General features: G+C 39.3%; 1 protein-coding gene across 1 annotated transcript in view; it reads left to right on the top strand.

Moving 5' to 3' along the window:
• The first annotated feature begins 11,624 nt into the window (after nt 1-11,624).
• The window catches only part of LOC133444575 (S-adenosylmethionine sensor upstream of mTORC1-like), a 26,735-nt gene continuing 14,814 nt past the window's right edge, over nt 11,625-23,545 (top strand). The window contains exons 1-3 of the mRNA XM_061722417.1: nt 11,625-11,816; nt 21,551-21,692; nt 22,864-22,992. Of these exons, the coding sequence (XP_061578401.1) occupies nt 11,657-11,816; nt 21,551-21,692; nt 22,864-22,992 (431 nt within the window). The 5' untranslated portion in view covers nt 11,625-11,656. The remainder of the gene's footprint in view (nt 11,817-21,550; nt 21,693-22,863; nt 22,993-23,545) is intronic.

Genomic DNA, 23,545 nt, shown 5'->3' on the forward strand with positions numbered 1-23,545 from the left:
ATTCCATAAATGTATTTAAAAAACAAACATTTACATTTTCCCTTGAAGCCAAGGTGTGGCGGCTGCCGTACCTTCATACCCAAATGACGCCCCTGATCGCCAGTAACTCGATTGAAATGCAGAAGACAACTCTTGAGACCAAATCAAACCCATTTGCACAAGTTACTATCAAGTAACGGTGCGTACCAAGGAGATTCTCTGCTCCCAATGCTTTGAGTTCAGGCGTGAACCCCCTCGGCAAGATCATCACAAAGAGGCTACGTGTACAAGTAGAGCAATCAGACAGCTTCCTTACATGGATGACATCAATCTGTACGCCAAGACCAGGCTCGCCACCCGTCCCTTAAAATACGGAATTGTTCCGTAATTGGAAATTAAAAGTTGCGTTCCGTATTGAACCAATACAGACACATATTATGCTCTTATTTATTGATGTCATAATATACAGGTGAAGGTTGGAAAATGTGAATATATTGCAAAACATAATTCGTAGTAAATTCAACTTAGGTGAAACAAATATTTCCCACTACATTCAAAGTGAGATATTTCAAGCCTTTATTTGTTATAATTTTGGTGATCATGGCTCACAGTTTATGAAAACCCCAAATAAAAAATAAATTAGAATATTTTATGAAATTAATAAACAACTCCATCATCAAAAGTATAAAAAATAAAGGTTTAACATATCTAACGTTGCATGTAATAAGTTTTAAGTTGAATTATTGAAATAAATGAACGTTTACACCATATTCTAGTGGAATTATTGAAATAAATTAACTTTTACACCATATTTTAGTTGAATTATTGAAATAAATTAACTTTTACACCATATTCCAATTGAATTATTGAAATAAATTAACTTTTACAGCATATTTTAGTTGAATTATTGAAATAAATTAACTTTTACACCATATTCTAGTTGAATTATTGAAATAAATTAACCTTTACACCATATTCTAGTGGAATTATTGAAATAAATTAACTTTTACACCATATTTTAGTTGAATTATTGAAATAAATTAACTTTTACACCATATTCCAATTGAATTATTGAAATAAATTAACTTTTACAGCATATTTTAGTTGAATTATTGAAATAAATTAACTTTTACACCATATTCTAGTTGAATTATTGAAATAAATTAACCTTTACACCATATTCTAGTGGAATTATTGAAATAAATTAACTTTTACACCATATTTTAGTTGAATTATTGAAATAAATTAACTTTTACACCATATTCTTCACCTGTATGTATATTCTACATCTGGGCTGATGTGGACATACGTAGCATAGGAGGCTATTTCAGTTGTATGGTTGGCTGTCTATACAGTCCTGCAAGTGCAATGCTATTAAAGCACTTTAAACTTTAAATCAAAGCATTTTGTTTTTTCAAATAAAATACCGGTAAACACATTTTTATGCAGTTTAGAAGTTTTGGGGCTTTTTTTGGGCTGAAATCGGGGCGTCCCTTATTTCTATTTCTGAAAGGTGGCAACCCTAGCCAAGACTGAGCAAGACATCCACTTCCGTGTCTTAAATGGGTTCAATAAGACAAAGTGTTCCAATCTTGGAGGAGTTGGATTTCTAGAAAGGACCTTAGCATATCTGGGGGAGGTCGTAGATGTCAAGACGAGAATAAACACAGCGTATTCTTCAGGCAGGTAGCCAGAAGAGTGTACGGATGTCCGAGCCAAGTTTATGTGGGAAGTCCAAAAGTCAAACTGGAAGATATTTCCCAGGGTGGAAGAGAGGGGGAGAGTTTTCTGAATTCAAGCAAATGAGCAGGCGATGGCTAAGACATACAGGACTGTCTAAGAAAATTAGAATATTGGGATAAAGTTCTTTATTTTCTGTAATGCAATTAAAAAAACAAAAATGTCATACATTCTGGATTCATTACAAAACTGAAATATTGCAAGCCTTTTATTATTTTAATATTGCTGATTATGGCTTACAGTTTAAGATTAAGATTCCCAGAATATTCTAATTTTTTGAGATAGGATATTTGAGTTTTCTTATCAATTATCCTAACCTTTATTGGAATGTACATCCAAGTTTAGTTGCAGGAATCTGAGGGAACGGATGTAAGAACAAAACTGGACAAGAACATCTGAAACAACCACAACCAAATTCACTCTATCCGGATGGAGCAATTTAACTGGATAGTTTTTTTTTAAAGGCCGAAATGAAATAGAGTAATGAGGCTGTTTTTAAAATGTAAGGAGTAAAAAGTAGAGATAATTGCATGAAAATGTAAGGAGTAAAATTAAAAAGTCGTCTGAATTAGTAACAAATCAACTGAAATATTGCAAACCTTTTATTATTCTAATATTACTGATTATGGCTTACAGTTTAAGATTAAGATTGCCAGAATATTCTAATTTTTTTAGATAGGATATTTGAGTTTTCTTAAGCTGTAAACCATAATCAGCAATATTCAAATAATAAAAGGCTTGCAATATTTCAGTTGATTTGTAATGAATCCAGAATGTATGACATTTTTGCATTACTGAAAATAAAGGACTTTATCACAATATTCTAATTTTCTGAGACAGTCCTGTAGAGATGGTTTGCACCTAAGGGTTGATAGATGGAGCGATCAGACGACTGAAATCACTGCGTTATCAAGAGGACGTCATGGAGATAATGATCCACGAAGGGGGAAAGGAAAGCGTCAGAGGCGCCAGTGACACGTGGAGCCGCTAAACTTGGAGAAAGGCTCCAGCAGGTTCTGGGAAAGACAATGTTATGACTGCCAGTCATCCCTGGAGCACGGAGGGATTACATGTTCCAAACAATCAGATCCTTCCCAGTTACTGACATCAAAATGGATCCAAACAAGTGACTCATTACGCCATGTCTCTATACACGCTGTCATCGTTAAACTTAATTAATAAGATCACACACTACTGAATGATAATGGGCATTATACATAATCCATGATAGATATAAGAATACAGGACTGTCTCAGAAAATTAGAATATTGTGATTTTCTGTAATGCAATTAAAAAAACAAAAATGTCATACATTCTGGATTCATTACAAATCAACTGAAATATTGCAAGCCTTTTATTATTTTAATATTGCTGATCATGGCTTACAGTTTAAGAAAACTCAAATATCCTATCTCAAAAAATTAGAATATTCTGGGAATCTTAATCTTAAACTGTAGGCCATAATCAGCAATATTAAAATAATAAAAGGCTTGAAATATTTCAGTTGATTTGTAATGAATCCAGAATATATGACATTTTTGTGTTTTTAATTGCATTACAGAAAATAAAGAACTTTATCACAATATTCTAAGGAGTTTAGTTCCATGTGGGATGAGATGGAAAATGCACATAGAGATGCAATGATTCTTATAGGTGCTTCTCTTTTTTCAAATTCATACACATCTATTTTTTGCAAGAATGCAACACATTCCAGTAAAAGTTGCAACGGTTAGTGCTCCACTGCTGACCTGCAGAGAGGAAGGTTTTCCCCCGTTAGCGTCAGTGGTTGTGATGATACGGATCAATTCAGTTCAGGTCAATTCAATTCAATGCAAAAATACCAGAGGTGTCAAAAGTATTCACATTCATTACTCAGGTAGAAGTATAGATACTAGAGTTTAAAAATACTCCTGTAGAAGTTGAAGTATCAACTCAAGTTTTTTACTCAAGTAAAAAGTATAAAAGTACTGGTTTCAAAACTACTTAAAGTATAAAAGTAAAAGTAATGTAAGGAGGAAAAAAGCCATTAAGGACAAAAGCCATTGAAAATGAATGCATCTTAGTATAATGCAAATATATTAAAGAAGCATATATGTGTACTATTGAGCATTAACATGTGTTTCAGAGAGCAGGAGATATGATGACTAGTTGCCTAAAAGTATTGTAATGGTGCAAAAAGTAAAACTTCAGAGGCATGTTATCATTTATCCTAACCTTTATTGGAATGAACATCCAAGTTTAGTTGCAGGAATCTGAGGGAACGGATGTAAGAACCAGGGGTGCAGATCCGATGTCAGGATTGGGGGGGACACCAACGGGATTTTAATTACGTGTTTATGACAGATAAGACTACACAAATACACCCATCCTAACAGGTATATGACAATCCATTGATCCACCAATTGATTATTGAAAAGGCTTCGTTGAAAACAGATGCATACGACCGGGAGGAGGCAGGAAAACAGCCACATGTTGGCTACAGGCAGATACGAATGTAAACAGAACGTTGACAAAAAGTCATCGTCGAGCCCGTCAAAAATTTTAAAAATATTAACTCACACTAAAAAAAAAATGTATGGAGTAGCAATACTTTCATTCTGTACACCTCAAAACGCACCGTGGATGTATTATTTTTTTAGGAATATATTTTTAATAAATATTCTACATATTCAACCTCTCTGAAAATACATTTGTTCAATTTTGAATAATTTAGGGTATTTTTATTGGGGGGGACAATTCATGTTTTTCAGAAATTGGGGGGGACATGTACCCCCGTCCCCCCCGGGATCTGCACCCATGGTAAGAACAAAACTGGACAAGAACATCTGTGCCAAAACCACAACCAAATTCACTCTATCCGGATGGAGCAATTTAACTGGATAGTTTTTTTTTTAAAGGCCGAAATGAAATAAAGTAACGAGGCTGTTTTTAAAATGTAAGAAGTAAAAAGTACAGATAATTGCATGAAAATGTAAGGAGTAAAAGTAAAAAGTGGTCTGAAAAATAATTACTCCAGTGAAGTATAGATAACCAAAATTTCTACTTAAGTAAGGTAACAAAGTATTTGTACTTCGTTACTTGACACCTCTGAAAAACAGGTCATTGATCCCGGACGGGGACATCAGATGAATATGGGCAGATACAGGAAGTATAAACCGGTCTGTGCAGTCGTTAAAGAGATAAAAGTCAAACCTAAATGTAAGAATCGTTGCATGTTTTTTGTTTGCTTGTTATTTTGGTTTGTTTTTTCTGTTGCATTTTTCATTCCTTCCAACGTCTTTTTGGGGTTTTACAGAAAATGAGATGTCATTCAGCTAACCAGCCCTGAAGCGTATCTGTTCACTTATTGGGTGTGAAAATAAGAAAAATCATACTGCTTTGTGTTTTCATAATAATTGAGACAATAAACTGCACAAGTGATAAATATGGGGTTTTTTCCATTCTGTTTTTTTACATTAATGATGGTACAGAAACGGCTGCAGGCGACTTCTTACCTGCAGTTATGAGCCGAAAACATTCAAATTATAAATGTAAAATCTGATCAAAGTTTCTCTATTTTAAAATTCAGCATGCTGTACTTTTACGTTTAAGAACTAACGATATATTTTTGATAGGAAGAATCAGACATGGGTCTGATTACTGGACTTTATTCATAATTTCCCTGTAATGAACTTAGTTTCACTGCAGCAGAATTACTTACAAATAAACAAACTTCTTTTTTACCGCTCAAACTTTGCAGGTCAGTATCGGATCGTTGATTCACAGAAAAAAGAAACGAATGTGAATGCTGTCGCTGCTTTATCAGACATCTGCGGCGAAACGCTGAAACTTTTGAAAGAACACAGAAACCAGAGTTTGTGTCTCTGGAATGTGGAAATGTTTTTTCTTTTCTTTTCTTTTTATCTCTGCCTACATTCTGATGAAATCGTATATCTTGTTATACCGGCTTATCAGTTTGAAAGTATGTTTGGCATCGAGACGACCAACAAGAATTGTTAAACAGTTTAGAGTGTTCTGGCTGCCAAGTCCAAAGTCCTGGAGTTGCAGCCTTTCCAATATTCTTCTAGGATAAATAATAGAATAACCAAGATCATTTATTGCACTTAAAGGGAAAGTTCCGTTTTTTACAACCTGGACCTTATTTCTGGCATTTTTTATGGTCGTATACTCACCCAGGCAAGTTTGGTGTCATTTGGAGTCCTTCGGAAGATATTAGGAGTTTTGTGCGAGTCGCTTCTCCATATAACGGTAGTGAACGGGGCACAGCGGGACACAGACGATGCAGCGTCTAAATAACACATTATTGCCGCAAAACTCGTTCATTTCTTTTATGAATCACTAGATCTGCTTCTGTGCATCTTCCAGGACCTGTTGTCTACATCCGGGGCTGTGTGTGTAACAAATAAATCAGTTTGTAAACAAGACCTCTGAACTCATGACGTCATCTCTGTGCGCGCATCCCAGACAGACAAAACGGTACAAAACGGTACAAAACGGTAAGGACGTCCATCATATTCAAAGTCGTGCACAGAGATGACGTCATTCAGATCAGAGGTCTTGTTTACAAACTGATTTATTTGTTACACACACAGCCCCGGATGTAGACAACAGGTCCTGGAAGCAGATCTAGTGATTCATAAAAGAAATGAACGAGTTTCGCGGCAATGATGTGTTATTTAGACGCTGCATCGTCTGTGTCCCGCTGTGCCCCGTTCACTACCGTTATATGGAGAAGCGGCTCGCAAAAACCCCTAATATCTTCCGAAGGACTCCAAATGACACCAAACTTGCCTGGGTGAGTATACGACCATAAAAAATACCAGAAATAAGATCCAGGTTGTAAAAAACGGAACTTTCCCTTTAAATGGCTGGAAACAACAGTAAATGTGGTAAAGTATCCATCATCCATCCATCCATCCATCCATCATCCATCCATCCATCCATCCATCCATCCATCCATCCATCCATCCATCCATGCATCCATCCATCCATCCATCCATCCATCATCCATCCATCCATCCATCCATCCATCCATCATCCATCCATCCATCCATCCATCCATCCATCCATCCATCCATCCATCCATCCATCCATCCATCCATCCATCCATCATCCATCCATCCATCCATCCATCCATCCATCCATCCATCCATCCATCCATCCATCCATCCATCCATCCATCCATCCATCCATCCATCCATCATCCATCCATCCATCCATCCATCCATCCATCCATCCATCCATCCATCCATCCATCCATCCATCCATCCATCCATCCATCCATCCATCCATCCATCCATCATCCATCCTCCATCCATCCAATCACATAGTGAAAAAGGTTTAGTTTTGTTGTTCCGCTGTATTTCTGCCATAATAAAACCCACAGTCAGATTATTTTTACCCTTATTTTCACACATGAGGACGTAAAGAGGAGGTAATAACTTTTTTACATAAGATAATATGTTGATGTGGCTGAGAATAAGAAAACTTGTAAACCACAATCAGTATAAAGCTAGATCAGCGAGGCTATCCAACTTATTTTCCTGCAGTTATTGTGTTCTTTGTTATATTGTGTGTGAACTGTGCCTGCTGCAACAGAACACACCCCGAACACACATCACCAGGCTAAGTAAACAGTACAGCAGCCGTCATGTGCTGAGTGTTATTTTGGGAGAGAGGACAGTTTGGGAGAAACTGTCAGGGGGTTTAAAAGAATGTATAATTACCCCCCGAAGAGTCGTTTTAAATACGCCTACGGATGTCTTTACGTCAAGCACATCTTAATTTAAAAATCAGGACCAAACTGTTTCTCCTATTTCCTCTATTCCAACTAGTGAAGCCTGAAAATGAAGCAACTAGATCAAGGGGGGGTCCTGGTCCTTGAGGGCCGCCGCCCTGCGTGTTTCAGATGTTTCCTGCTCCAGAACACCCTGACACGTACGACGGGGACATAAACAGACTTGCTCAGCTCTTGATGACAAGCTGATGGCGAGCGTTGATCTGAGTCAGGTGTGTTAAAGGGGGGAGACATCGACACCACGCAGGAACACCGGCCCTCCAGGACCGGGGTTGGACCTGAACCAGACGGATGAAAGAGACACCCTTAATAAATCTGTCCATGCAGGGGGAAGGGAGACCACTAGGCGGCACTGCAGACACCCCGTCTAGATCATGCAGGGTCAGACAGCAATCATTTACAGTGAACAGAGGTGTCAAAAGTATTCACATTCATTACTCAGGTAGAAGTATAGATACTAGAGTTTAAAAATACTCCTAAAAGTTTTTTACTCAAGTAAAAGTATAAAAGTACTGGTTTCAAAACTACTTAAAGTATGAAAGTAAAAATAATCTAAGGGGGAAAAAAGCCATTAAGGACAAAAGCCATTGAAAATGAATGCATCTTAGTATAATGCAAATATATTAAAGAAGCATATATGTGTACTATTGAGCATTAACATGTGTTTCAGAGAGCAGGAGATATGATGACTAGTTGTCTATAAGTATTGTAATGGTGCAAAAAGTCAAACTTCAGAGGCATGTTAACATTTATCCTAACCTTTATTGGAATGAAATAGAGTAAAGAGGCTGTTTTTAAAATGTAAAGAGTAAAAAGTACAGATAATTGTGTGAAAATGTAAGGAGTAAAAGTAAAAAGTCGTCTGAAAAATAATTACTCCAGTGAAGTATAGATAACCAAAATTTCTACTTAAGTAAGGTAACAAAGTATTTGTACTTCGTTACTTGACACCTCTTACTGTGAATATTTCCCACGTTCTTCCTTTCAGTCTCTCCATCTTGTGTTAAGTTGTTTTTTTCCGCTCTATATAACAAAATAAAAGTGACGTGTGAAAGGTTTTAATGTGTGAGCAGTCGGAGCAGCATGTCATCTTATTTCAATTCAGTTCAAAGCGTTTATTGTCATATGTACAGTAAGGAAACACTTATTTTGCTGTCCACATTGAAAGCCCTGAGTATAGAATATAAATCGAATGATTTAACTAAATAAAACTACATACCGACATACCATGCAAAAAAAAAAGATACCTTTTTTCACAAGTTGACAAAATGTTCTTTATTTTTAAATGTATAGTCTGTGATCGTATTCAAAAACATTTATTGTTATACTGGGTAAAATGGTCCTTCCATCCTGAGAGTAGCCAGTGAATAATGTGTTCAGAAAAAGGAAAGAAAAAAATCCGACCTCTCTGACAGCTTTAATCCTGTAAAAACTCTGACCAATCTGTTTTTTGCGCATCGAATGGCACGGATTGGTCAGAGGACCAGAGGATTGGCAGGGGGGAAAGAACCAATCAGATGCCTTCATTTTAAGTCCCGCCCACGCCCCCCTCTGTCCCAAGCACGCACTCGTCACGTCAAAAATCTTGCCGGAAAACTTCACACACTCGAGTCACGTTTGCTGAAGAATGGCAGAGAAAACGCAGCTAAAAATACCAGCTCCCCAGTATGGGGGTCCGTGGGGATGGAGGCGTCTCCATCCCGGCGAGGGCGGAGAGCGCCAGTGCGGGTGGCGGTGCGCTGCGGTGCCGTGCAGGCTCTGTTGCCATGGCTACGCCGTGGCCTACGGCGTAGGGTACGCAGCGACGTGCACCATTCTGCGTTGGCGTAGCGCGGAACCATAAATCAGCCTTCAGTGTGTGCTCTGTCTGGGGGCGTGGCTTTGGACGGAGCGCTGACGGGAGGGGGAGGAGGGGGTGGGGCTTAGAGGAGGTGCCACTTTCAAATCTTGCTAGCTCTCCAACATCAAGGACTATACCTTTAATACAACATGTTTTGCTCAAAATAGCACAGACAGAGAACAGCATCCTTTTCAACCACTTCTTCACAGCTCTGTTCACAGCAGCCAGTGTTCTGGTGTGGAGTCGGCACCAGCAGTCTCCTTCACACAAGCCTCCAAGATGCTCTTTTGTGTCTACATTTATTATTATAATTGTTATTAATTCAGCTATAATTCATTTTTCATTTGTTGAAATGAATCCGTGTTTGAAAATTAATCGTGTGAGGATGTTTCTGTTGTCCTCACTCAATTAAATATCGCCAGAGCTGCCGCAAGACATTTTCAGCAGAATATAAAATTTAAAAAAATGACTGTCGTGTTTAGTTGATCTTTGTTTCTTTGCAAATAGCTGGTTGCTTCACTGAGATGTGCATAAGGGGGCGCTACCATAATGATTACAGATGAGGAAGTGATGGTGGCTAGCCATCAACTGAGCTGACTGTCAATGCATGTATAAGGAAATGGAAAAACAACATATATATATATTTCTGCTTTTATTTTTATTAATGTCACTTTTGGTCCTCCATAGTAAATATGTTTATTTCTGCTCTAAAGTTGGACAGTTTAACATGGGAGTAATAAATAATAAAAAAGAATGAGGGAAAAATAAATAAATGATTGAATGAAAAATGAGTACCTAAAGTCTTTCCAGTAATATGTGCAGCTTTTGCTGTGAACACTTGTCGCAACATGTTTTGAGACTGTCATGAGCCAACATGGTGCTTTCTGTTAAACTATGTTCAATTACATAAACTTACACAAACAATTACACATAACCTAAACAACTAAAACAAGTTGTTTAGAAGGATAGATAGATGCGGTGAGTATAGGAAATAAAGTGCACAGTGACTGTAAGTTATGAGCTGAGATTTTTTTTATTGATTTATTTATTTTTTAGGTTATGAATCGATGTTATTTTTGACGAATATATAGAGAAATGACTTGCATTCTTTTAAAATCACTTTTTTCCACCGTGATTTATCTACGGAAGAGTATTAGGGCCATGCAAGAGAAAAAATATTTGAGAGGGGAAGATTTTTTTTTATTGTGCACTACGAGAAAAAAGTCGAAATGTGGAGATTAATGTTGAAATACAATTTCAAGAATAAAGTCAAAATGTCGAAATTATTGTTGAAATACAATTTCGAGAAAAAAGTCGAAATGTCGAAATTAATGTTGAAATACAATTTCAAGAATAAAGTCAAAATTTCGCCTTTTTTCTTTATTCACAAAATTTTGACTTTTTTTCTCAACATTTCGACTTTTTTCTCGAAATTGTACTTCAACATTAATCTCGACATTTCAACTTTTTTCTCGAAGTGCATAATGAAAAAAAAATCCTCCTGGGGTGACCTCACCCCTCATTGCAATATATAAATTACCAATTTTAATTCTAATAATTATTCTTGGCATTATCATCATGTATTGTTTCATAGTTTATTATTATATTAAGTTATGAAATCTCATGGGATGTTTAACTATAGTATTATTATATCGTTATATATAATAGTATGGTGATATAATTTGGTTATATGTTATAATATTTTATAAAAATTATGTTATTATTACTATATTATTATTCTATATTGTATAGTGCTACACCACTCTATATGATAATTATTTATTTGTTTAACTTATTTACTCTCGAAATAATATTGTCAATTTATGTATCTACTTTCCTCACCTTATCTACACACACACACACACACACACACACACACACACACACACACACACACACACACACACACACACACACACACACACACACACACACACAAACTGATGTCTTCTGTTGTTGTTTTTACTGTATGTTAAAAAAAATCCTCCTCTAAAATATTATTTTTATTTTTCTCCTGCCTGGCCATAATATTCTTCCGTAAGATTTATTAGTGTTGCGCTTAACAGAATGCCCGTGAACGCCTCACCGCACGTACGGCTCTTGCCCGGAGCCGCTCCTCGGCCTGTGATTGGTCAGATCTCGCGAGAGTGAGCCGCTCCTCGGCCTGTGATTGGTCATATCTCGCGAGAGTGTGTCACCGCGCCGTCCAATCGCCGGGCGTGTTGTTGGCCGGTGCGCTGGCTCGCCGGTCCGCTTGGTTCCGGGGGAAAGAGGGGGGACGCGGCGGAGCTGAGAGAGACATGAACCCCGGGGACAATGTGGAGACGGGGGAGACGGAGCTCCGGCCGGGGAGCTGCTGCCGGCCCATCCCCAGCGAGGAGCCGTGCCGGCGGCAGCAGGAGAAGCTGTCAGGGGTCGTGAAGAACCTGCACAGGAAACTGCGCAGGAAATACAGGGAAGGTAAGAGTCTGGGCCCAAAACCGACCTAATCTGAATAAAACCACACAATTTTAACATTAAACTCCAGTTTTTCTCCTACAAACGGGTCTTTTAAAGACAAATGAATGCATGACCTCTGACCAGGGGTGCAGATCCGATGTCAGGATTGGGGGGGACACCAACGTGATTTTAATTTTTAATTTTTTGCCAATATGGAACTCATACCATAAATTGGTAAAGGCTCGCCAAAAAATACTGCACAGGGAATCATTTATTGTGCTTACCGTTCTTGTTTATTTGTCCTAAACAGCCAACAGTGTGTGTCACTGCTTACTTTTTAATCCTCATATTGTACATTTCTGTTTATTCCTGTTATACATTTTACTTTATTCTATCTCTCAGTTTATCTCCATATATATTTGTTTGCTTTTATATTTTTATATTTTTATTTTTATTTTTATTTTACTGTATTGCACCAATCACCACAACAAATTCCTTGTGTGTGTTGACAAACTTGGCAATAAACCCCCTTTCTGATTCTGATTCTGATTCTTAACTGTTATATTCGTAAATCATCATTTTAAGTGTTTTGGGCATGTAGTGTCTACTCATCCCAAATTCTTCTCACCATCTTCCTTTTATCCTATGGGACTACTTTATGCACGATCAATTGATATATGGATGAAATATGGAGCCCTAAACAAGTTGTTTAAACTAACTGATCATGTTTTAACACAGTTATGGTGGTAAACAGTTCTAAAAAAGGAAGGAAGGAAAGAAAGAAGGGAGGAAGGGAGGGAGGGAGGGAGGATGGAAGGAAAGAAAGAGGAAGGGAAGAAGGGAGTAAAGAAGGAAGGAAGGAAGGGAGGGAGGGAGGAAGGAAGGAAGGAAGGAAGGAAGGAAGGAAGGGAGAAGGAAGGGAGGAAGAAAAGAGGAAGGGAAGAAGGGAGTAAAGAAGGAAAGAAGGAAGGAAGGAAGGGAGGGAGGGAGGGAGGAAAGAGGAAGGGAAGAAGGGAGTAAAGAAGGAAGGAAGGAAGGGAGGGAGGAAGGAAGGAAGGAAGGAAGGAAGGAAGGAAGGAAGGAAGGAAGGAAGGAAGGAAGGAAGGAAGGAAGGAAGGAAGGAAGGAAGGAAGGAAGGAAGGGAGAAGGAAGGAAGGAAGAAAAGAGGAAGGGAAGAAGGAAGGGAGGAAGGAAGGAAGGAAGAAAGGAAGGAAGGAAGGAAGAAAGGAAGGAAGGAAGGAAGGGAGAAGGAAGGAAGGAAGAAAAGAGGAAGGGAAGAAGGAAGGGAGGAAGGAAGGAAGGAAGGAAGGAAGGAAGGAAGGAAGGAAGGGAGGAAGAAAAGAGGAAGGGAAGAAGGGAGTAAGGAAGGAAGGAAGGGAGAAAAGAGGAAGGGAAGAAGGGAAGAAGGAAGGAAGGAAGGCAGGAAGGAAGGAAGGAAGGGAGAAGGAAGGAAGGAAGGCAGGAAGGAAGGCAGGAAGGAAGGAAGGAAGGAAGGAAGGGAGAAGGAAGGAAGGAAGAAAAGAGGAAGGGAAGAAGGGAAGAAGGAAGGAAGGGAGGAAGGAAGGCACCATCTTCCTTTTATCCTATGGGACTACTTAATGCACGATCAATTGATATATGGATGAAATATGGACTAAACAAGTTGTTTAAACTAACTGATCATGTTTTAACACAGTTATGGTGGTAAACAGTTCTAAAAAAGGAAGGACCCATTGCTAAGAGCACAATAAACACAGCACAAGTTGACCCAACATCAAATTTATTTACATAAATGTCCATGTTCGTTTTCATCTGTCATTTTCCAGGACTCCCTGGAAGAAGAGATCCTGTATCTTAATAGGCTAACTCTTCTTATCTGTATTTAGACAACTCATGGATAATACAACTTGACAATAAATGCATATTCATTCATTTAAAAAAGTATTAATTCGGACTAAAAAAAAAATGTATGGAGTAGCAATACTTTCATTCTGTACACCTCAAAACGCACCATGGATGTATTATTTTTTTTAGAAATATGTTTTTAATAAATATTCTACATATTCAACCTTTAAGTCTGAAAATACATTTGTTCAATTTTGAATAATTTAGGGTATTTTTATTGGGGGGGGACAATTCATGTTTTTCAGAAATTCCCCCTGGGATCTGCACCCATGGAAAACCCCCACAAATTTAACATTAAACTCTAGCTTTTCTCCAACAACAGGGTCTTTTAAAGACAAATGAATGCATGACCTCTGACAGCCACACGGGCCTGGCTGCTGTGGAGGACTGGAGTCGGCCAGAGTTTATTTAATTGTACAAGCGAGGCCTTTTAAAGACCTTTAATCGTCTTGTAATCACTGTTTGTGTAGATAAGTCGCCCTTGTAAACTGGTATTATCGCCACATCCAATGCCCAGTAAACGCAGACTTTAATAGGTTACTAATGACAGACAGCAATGGAGCCTTTCTATTGCCAATAAAACCTTTTTATGTCTGTCCTGTCAGAGCGAAAGTAGCTTGATATTTCTGAGAAGGGTTGGAAACGATAACCCACAGATTTACTGATGCTTTTGATCCAGTTTGTGTGGATGCAGGAGGTCACAACCCCTGCAAACACGTCGGTCTGCAGGGATGGACGTGATGCATCGTGGGAAGGTTGACACTTGCAGTTTTGCTCTAAAAACTGCAGACATAAGCTGCCTTTTTTTGGCAGGAAGTAGATCAAATGTGGTGCATGATGTGCTGCTGGGTGACTTCTGCTTTTTTGAGGTGCAATAAAACAGACCCAATAATCAAATAAATGTCTAGATGTTTCCACAATATCTGTTTTAACCAACCTCGTTGTTTCGCCTTCATCTCAGTTTATGGAAACGTTTGTAGAAATATCCTCATTGGAAAGCTCTGTTTATTTGTAAAGCACAAAATCACGACCAAAGTCACATGTAAAGGAACTTTATATAGAAAGTAAACAGGTTCATGCAGTCGGTTTATAATCCAGTTATTCCACTAAAGAACTTGACAGATTTAATTAAAACTTAACTTTGACCAGTATTCTGCCCTGAATATGCAAAACTGACGTATAACTGGAAGAAAACATTAAGAGAGACAACTTACCGTATTTTCACGACCATAAGGCGCACTGTGTGAAAAGGCGCACCCTCAGTTTTGTGTGTAATTTTTGGTTTTAAAACACACATACGGCGCACCGACCCAAAAGGCGCAGTCACAGACACGGAGACGCGGAGCTGCACACAGGCGCGCCGAAAACACACTCACGCTGCAGAACAGACCCACAAGCACACAGGTGTGCTTATTTAAAAATAGGACAGGAGCAAAACTTAGTTTGATTGTACTTTATTTCAGTTTTTACATTAATCAAACCCTTCAAAGTCCTCATCCTCTGTTTCTGCATTAAAGAGCTCCGCTAGTTCAGCTGCGCCAGTCCGAATTTCCAGACATGTCTCAGCCACTTGATCATCATCTCTTCATCCAGCTACCCCTTTTCATTCGCCCTTATAATGACTGCGGCTGGAAACGTCTTTCCTCGGTGTCAGTCACTTTCTGCACAACAGTAAATAAACTTTTCATACCCCGTTGTGCGGATCCTCCACCGCGCAGAGCCCGTCTCTCCCCGGCGCAGACCCAGTCTCTCCCCCGGCGCAGACCCAGTCTCTCCCCCGGCGCAGACCCAGTCTCTCCCCCGGCGCAGACCCAGTCTCTCCCCCGGCGCAGATCCAGTCTCTCCCCCGGCGCAGACCCAGTCTTTCCCCGGCGCAGACCCAGTCTTTCCCCGGCGCAGATCCAGTCTTTTCCCCCGGCGCAGACCCAGTCTTTCCCCGGCGCAGAGCCCGTCTCTCCCCGGCGCGGATCCCGTCTCCAGCCACCCCTTTTCATTCGCCGTTATAATGACTCCGGCTGGAAACGTCTTATGCAAAGTTTTTCTTTTAAAAATCACCAAGCGTTTCTGTCCATCAGCGTGGCAGGCAAGCACAACATAAACCAGTATGTGTGTGTTCGCGGCGCGAAACACACCCGCGCATGTCGGGATCCGGTAACGGGGTTTGTAACCGACAGATTCCGCTAAAAATCTCGGAGGTTGAAGTTGATCTGACCTGAGACAGACCCCTGAAATCTCTGCTCCCAAAGCGGGTGGGAACAAAGCGGGGGTCAATCGGACCCCGCTTTGGGAACAAGGAAGTCGGGCTGTAAGCAGCGCCGCGCTGCTCCACTCATCACCGCGGCTTCAACTGGGGAATGTGACCGGTTCCGACCGACCGGGACCGTAGGAGCGCACCTTGACTGATAGCAGGGGCTCCCGGGGACCGACCAGCGGGATTTCAGCCGGATCTGTCCCGGGGATGCGGCGATCGGACCCCGCAAACCCACGGCAGGTGTATGCTCGGTTCTGACATGCAAAACACGCACATAAGTGTGCTTATTTAAATAGAGCGGAGCAAAACTTAGTTTGATTGTATTTTATTTCACTTTACACATCAAGCAAATCCTTAAAAGTCTTCATCTTCTGTTTCCGCTTTAAACAGCTCAGTGGATGGTCTCATTCACGTCGCAACTCACTGGGGCTTCACCCGCCCTCTTCTCCCTTTACCATTCTCATGGTGGCCGGCCTCACATTACCGTAATTCAGGTAATAGACACGGCGCACCGTTTCAAAAGGCGCCCGGCACATTTTAGAAGAGGAAAAAAAAAAAAAAGTGCGCCTTATGGTCGCGAAAATACGGTAATAGCAGTAATCATTAAATTTGCATAAAGAGCAAAGAAAGCAAAAACAATTTGTTGTGACTTGACTTGATTTGACCCAAAAAAACATGAAAAAAGTCACTGATTTACCGGTAACAGATGACACGTCTCCTTGGGCTGAACGAATGAATGTCCATAAACATCTATGATGCTCAAAAAGGGTATTTATTTGTACACACGAGCTCCTTTCTATACAGCCAACTACATGCACTTATAAAGCTATAACTTGCATGAAACCATGGATAATTATGTAGTGATAGGCATGTTTACGTAGTATTTATATAGACTATATTTATATGGATATTGTGTAGATATAATAATAACAATAATGTAAATTCATAGAGTTAAAAAGAGGTAGGTACTAGGAAAAAGTGTATACTTCTTCCTACTCCTTTTTTCGAACATATGTGAATATGAAGATGTTACTCTTTATTTTTTTATATACATGTTCGAAATAAACATTCATTCATTCATTCATTCATTCATTCATTCATTCATTCATTCATTCATTCATTCATTCATTCATAAAAACCAGTAAAGCTGTTAGACCAAAAACTGCAACAATGCGACGCCAAAGTTAAGACGGTCAAAAACTGTGTGTGCAAAAATGTCACTACAACAATCCACATACCCACACAGGTTATTAAATCGGGAGCACAACACAATACAAAATTGTCTCTAACACAAACAAAAAGAAGAAAAGTGCCAAGAGATTCACGAGAGGCTTTTCGCTGCGGTGTCACCGTCGACATCATGAGGGAAATGTGAGATTTTAAAATCATTATTTCGACTTTCTCAAGAAATACTACACACGTGTTGTTTCTACACTGAATGAAAGTCTAAACTGATCATGTGTGAACGGTCTGAACATGGACTTGCTTTGCATGTGTTGTGGTCTAATAGTTTTACAATCTCGTCACTCTCTAGATCCGTTGGCCTTAAGGCCCTGACACACCAAGTTGATTTTCGGTCGTCGGGCCGTCGATGAGCGTCGGTGCGTCTGTCGGCCTAGTTTCCCCGGTGTGTCCCGCACGTCGCCACAGGTCGGCCTCCCCGTTGGGAGCTTTTCACATGCTTTTCACATTTCGACATGTCGAATCGGCGTCTGCGGTCGGTCAAACAGCTCACTCTGTGATTGGCTGTTCCCAGAATTTCTCAGAATGCTTTTCGTCGTCATTTGCAGACTGAATAAAAAAAAAAAACATGGCGGACATTTCTTATTTTTTAGTGAATGAAATCAATATTTTGAGTTAGTTTCTGCATAAAAATGCGTTTTAATTACATTTCTAGCGAGAAATATATATTTTACTTTCATAATATTCACTCAGTGAATGTACATAATCACTCGCGTTCCCGTTGTTGCGAAGTCTTTTTCAAACCTCGCCAGAATAAAGGCTGATTTATGGCGCAGAGCCTACGGCGTAGGTTACGCAGCGACACGCGCTGTACGCCGTACCCTACGCCTTAGGCTCTGCGTCGATTTAAAGCCGAACCATAAATCAGCTCCCAAACCGGCAGGCAGGCAAAAAATCCTGAAATTTTCAGAGCAAATTTCTTAACAGGCGTAGCTACAATTGTTTGATTTCATCTATTAAACCAACATTTATCTTCCTAAATGATTTATTTCAGCCAGCGGTAATTCTCCACAGAGCTGCAGGTGGTTGTGCCTTCTGGTCGCCGCTGTTTTGTATTGCACTTGTGTTTTCTCAATAAAGCTTTGAAAAAAAAAAAGCGCTGTCCTCCTCCTTGAGCCCCTGAATACAGACTACCGCTGCCTGCTGGTATGGAGGGGAATTACCTCTCATGCATACGCAGAACGTACATGTTAGCTCACCGTCGGGTGTCGTATTAGCGGTGTCTCTAGAGCTTCTTTTTGAGAACGACCCAGCCCGACACAGGCGATGCGAGACGACACAGCAGTCGGCCGACAGCGGGGGAAGTCGGGTTGGTGTGTCCTCGGCTTTAAATGTATGTGTGTGGGAGTCTTTTGGTTGGGGTTTGGGGGAGGACAGTGTGAAGTTGTACAGATGTGAGTGGTGTTGGCTGCAGGATGCGATGTGTCCACATCTGGGCCGTCTGCTCACACAGCGAGCAAAGAAAGAAGTTCACCTCAGTCATCAATTTCAGCCCGTCCATCATTTACAAGTACTAAGACACCACAAAGACTAAAAATGATCCTTTGAGCTGCAGAAATTCAGAACTGAAAGCAAAATATATATAGGCGGTTAAATGCTGCGAAAGCTGTGTGACGGCAGGGCTGGGCGATATATCGAGATTTTAATATATATCGATATATTTTCAAATGCGATATGGTACGAGACAATATCGTTTATATCGATAAAGCTTATTTTGCGACAAATTGACTGTAGATCAACACTGACCCCTCGCGCTGGAAGAAAAGTACCTTTGTGTGCTGAAACCTGACAGTGTTGACAGGTTAGTTTTCCTGGCACAAAATCTGTAAAATGTACAGTAGTTGACTTGTTTTAATTATTTGAGATTTGCTCAAAGAGATGCAATATCGGTTTACATGTTTTATTTGAGATTTGGACAAATGTTTTGTTATTTGCACAACTGTCAACCTCAGTGGAAAAGTCTGCCTGTTACTGTCTACATTGTATTCATTGCACAGTGTATTTTAATTTAATTGTTATGCAGGAAAGGGATATTTGTTTTATTTTATTCAGGAAGCATTTTTATTCTATATATGCAGGCAGTTTATTTTTATTTCATTTGTTTTATACATTTTGATATTGTGCAGACCTCTGTTAATAAATGTACCTGTGTGACATTTGGCACGAGGCTTTGTATTAAAACTGACTGTTTTTTTAAGGGTTTGCCTCAGAAAAAAATGAAGCTAACAGAGATGCTATGCTATAATGCTTTGGGGGAAACCCCAATTATGTCACAGAAAAAATATCGATATATATCGAGTATCGCCATTCAGCTAGCTCAGCGGTTGGCAACCCGCGGCTCCAGAGCCGCATGCGGCTCTTTAGCGCCGCCCTAGTGGCTCCTGGAGCTTTTTCAAAAATGTTTGACCTTTTTTTTCCCTTTTTTCTTCTTTTTTTTCCTTTTTTCTCTTTTTCTCTCTTTTTCTTCTCTTTTTCTTTTTTTTCTTCTTTTTTTCCTTTTTTCTCTTTTTCCTTTTTTCTTCTTTTTTTCCCTTTTTTCTCTTTTCTCTTTTTTTCTTCCTTTTTCTTTTCCTTTTTAATCTTGACATTCCGACTTTTTTTCTCGAAATATCAACTTTTTTCTCGAAATTTTGACTTTTTCCTCGAAATTTTGGCTTTCTTCTCAACATTTCAACTTTTTTCTTGAAATTATTACTTTTCTCTCGACATTTCGACTTTTTTCTCAACATTTCGACTTTTTTCTCAAAGTGCATGATGAAAACAAAATCTTCCCCCAATTATAACTAATATAGAAACATGCAGCATGTGTTGCCTTCATTCTAAGGCTGATGCAAGACTTTTCATTTTTTGCGGCTCCAGACATGGGTTTTTTGTGTTTTCGGTCTAATATGGCTCTTTCAACATTTTGTGTTACCCCTGAGTTAGAAAATATCGAGATGTAACTTTTGGTTCATATCGCCCAGCCCTAATGTGACGGTTTAGTTTTCTCCCGTGTGTGTTCATCAGCAGCTGTCAGTCTGGAGAACAACAACTGTCTTATTCCTTCAAAATGGGAAGTTTGGAAAAACCCTCTTACGCCACGGCAGCAATGACTAATTACATCTGTGTGTCAGCGGGCCGAACATCTCTGATTAATGAACTATTCAGTGTTTCACTTCGCAGCATTGACACAGGGCTTCTCTGCGATTAAACACTCTGGTTTCAAACGCCGTGCATCTAAAACTCTGCTCCGCTGCCTCACTACAGCAAGCCTTTGTGCTGCTGCTGCTGGGGTTTTCTGTTTTTTCTTTTCTCCACCAGCTCTCATTTTATCTTTCTGAGGAAATGCATGCTCCTCCTGGAAAGTGTGTGGGTGGGAAACACAAAAAAAGGCAAATTCAGAATGGCAAGTTGGAGAAAAAAAACCAAAACGTTATCTTGAAGATGAAATACATACTTGTACCTGGAGCAGAACGGCTACTTGTTTGTGGGCTGCTTTTTGTTTCAATATTGCAGTTTTAAAAAGCCACATATATCTAGAATTAGCTTGTCCAGCTTGAACTCTTGACTGGTTTGTTTCACGTGACTGCCTCCGGATCCTTTTAGCTCTTAAATAACAAACCGAAGAGCAGAAAGAAAACAGTGACCTCCTTAAAAGTTTTGAAGCTTCTATCGAAATGTGCTCACTCTGATAGAATCTGTGAGGGTAAAACAGTGACAATAAGTTAAGTTTTACTGTTAATTTGTGTAATCTCTTACCAATGTTCCACCTTAAAACACTACACCGTATCTGTAATAATGTTTTAAAATCAGCCTTTTATGTTTGGAGAAATGCACGTTTAACTGTAAGATATTAAAAACAGGAGAGTTTGGTTGTTTTGGAGACCATGATAGTTCAGATAAGTCATCCTGCTTGCAGACCTCATGATTGGTTAATAAGTAAAGCATGATCCGGGAGGCTTGGCATTGAATCCCGGCGGTCATGCTTCCAGAGCGCTGCTGTTTACCGCCGCTCGTCTTGTTGCCCTTTCATTTCTGCAAATCAGATCGACTTTTCCCTCCCGGTCATGGGATTTCTCCCTCGTCCGTGTGTTCACTCGAGCCTCCGAGCAGCCGTGAAGACGTGCTGCAGGAAAGTTTAGCGGGCTCTATTGTTACAGCGGGGCCGCTATCCGAGGCGGATCTGTGGAGAAACAGCATCGCTTGTGTGCTGGCGGAGGAGTAGAGGCATGTTTAGAGGCTAAAGGGGATGACCAGAGCTTGGAAAGTAGGTTTGGAGTGTTTGCTGTGGTGTTTTTTTCTGCCCATCAGACTGGAAGTTTCCAGCCGTCTGCTTTTTGAGCTGCTTTTGCTTCTGTTCTGATTGCTTTTTTCTTTCTCCTTTTTTTATTCTCCGCAGTGGGCGACTTTGACAAAATCTGGCGTGAGCACTGTGAGGATGAGCAGACGCTGAGCGAGTACGCCCTGGCCATGAAGAATCTCGCCGACAACCACTGGACCAAAAACTGCGACGGAGAGAGCCGCATCGAGTGGTGTCGCAGGTGCGGCCGACCTACATGTTTAATATTAAAACAGTAGAGTTAGTGGAATTAAAACAGGGGTGTCAAACTCATTTTGCTTGGCAACATTTTTTTTCCGCGGGCCGCACGCTGAAAATAACAAAAACCGTGCGGAAAATTTTTTCTCTAATTCTTTTTTTTTTACTATTGTTATCTAATCCAATATCAGTTTAGTTAATTTTAAAGGAAATATGCAGTTTGTTTACACTCTAATTATGTAAAATATATTTCTTCAGGATTTTTTCTTGAAATTTCTCGTTTTTTTTCAAATTATGTAAGAAACTTTTAATATAATTTTACAAAGATAAACAGAAACAAGTATGTTTTTTCTTTAATTCTTTTTTTTTTTTTTTTACTATTGTTATCCAATCCAATATCAGTTTAGTTAATTTTAAAGGAAATATTTACACTTTAATTATGTAAAATATATTTCTTCAGGATCTTTTCTTGAAATTTCTTGTTTTTTTTCAAATAATGTAAGATACTTTTAATATCATTTTACAAAGATAAACAGAAACAAGTATGTTTTTTTTATATTTCGCTTTTTTATAGGAAATTTAATTAAAAGCAAAATCTTTCTTATTACATCCGAGAGTGTTTCTTTGTGATTTAGAGATTTTTCCAGTACAATTAAGTGTATTTATTTTTAAAAATTGGCGCGGATATTTACGCCAGTGTGCCGAAAAAGTCAGCACTTTTTTTAACGGTTTTAACGGTCACTATCCTCGTATTCAATACTGAAATTCTCAGAATAAATATCTTTTATCATCTTTTTTAGCAGTGATATTTTTCCAGCGAAAATATATAATAGTAGTCAGTTAATAAAAATAAACGACCGTCTACAAACATTAAATCGGCAAATGCATTCTAGAAAACAAAAAAAAATGTCAAACTGCTCTATTTGTGGAATAACAATGGATTTGTAGAAGAAATATATTATCGGATATGCTGCGATTCATGGCAATTATTTATGCCTTCCTTTTTAGTGAATTAACATTTCGTTTTTTTGCGTTAGAAACTTCTCGCGGGCCGCATGAAAATCGTCTCTCGGGCCGCACGTTTGACACCCCTGAGTTAAGACTAACTCATCTGAACCTACAGGATACGAGACTTGAGTACGGTTTGATTAACGTCTTGTGTTTTGTCCCCTCAGTGTCTGCCAGGAATATTTCTTGGACGGTGGGATGAAGAGAGTGTTAGAAAAGGATGCAAAAAGTGCCACTTTAGCCGCAGGTCTGACTCCCGCACCCGTCGGTGCTCAAGCGTACGGCCCCGTCCCCAGGTAGGCCGGAGTAAAAACACGCCCTCTGTAGCTGCTGATGAAACTGTAGCAGTTAAAGCAGATAACACATGTTTGAAGGAGCTTCCTGCAGATTTATTTCAGACTTAAAATGTACTTGTTGCATCTTATATATGAACTGTAATAACTATTTTCAGATGAATCTTTATGTCGGTGATACAGTGGGCAGGGATGGGCGGTATGAACTAAAAAATGTATCACGATCATTTCTGGCATTTATCCCGATAACGATAAAAATGACGATAAAAAAAATACCAATTCAACTCAATCTTTGTAACTATAAATCTATCACCACATTCAGTCTCTGGAGCCAAATCACTGCTCTAAAACAATACTAAATACTACTAAACTACACCAATTTAATTTAATTAATAAAAACCAATTAAATGAGTTACACCTGTACTGCAAAACTGTAATGACTCAGATCCTCCATGTTTGTTACACAAACACATATCAACAGGAATTTTTCTTTCTTTCTTTCTTTCTTTCTTTCTTTCTTTCTTTCTTTCTTTCTTTCTTTCTGGCTCATTTCCTT

Source organism: Cololabis saira, chromosome 5 (assembly GCF_033807715.1).
Source record: "Cololabis saira isolate AMF1-May2022 chromosome 5, fColSai1.1, whole genome shotgun sequence".
NCBI classification, from domain to species: Eukaryota; Metazoa; Chordata; class Actinopteri; order Beloniformes; family Belonidae; genus Cololabis; species Cololabis saira.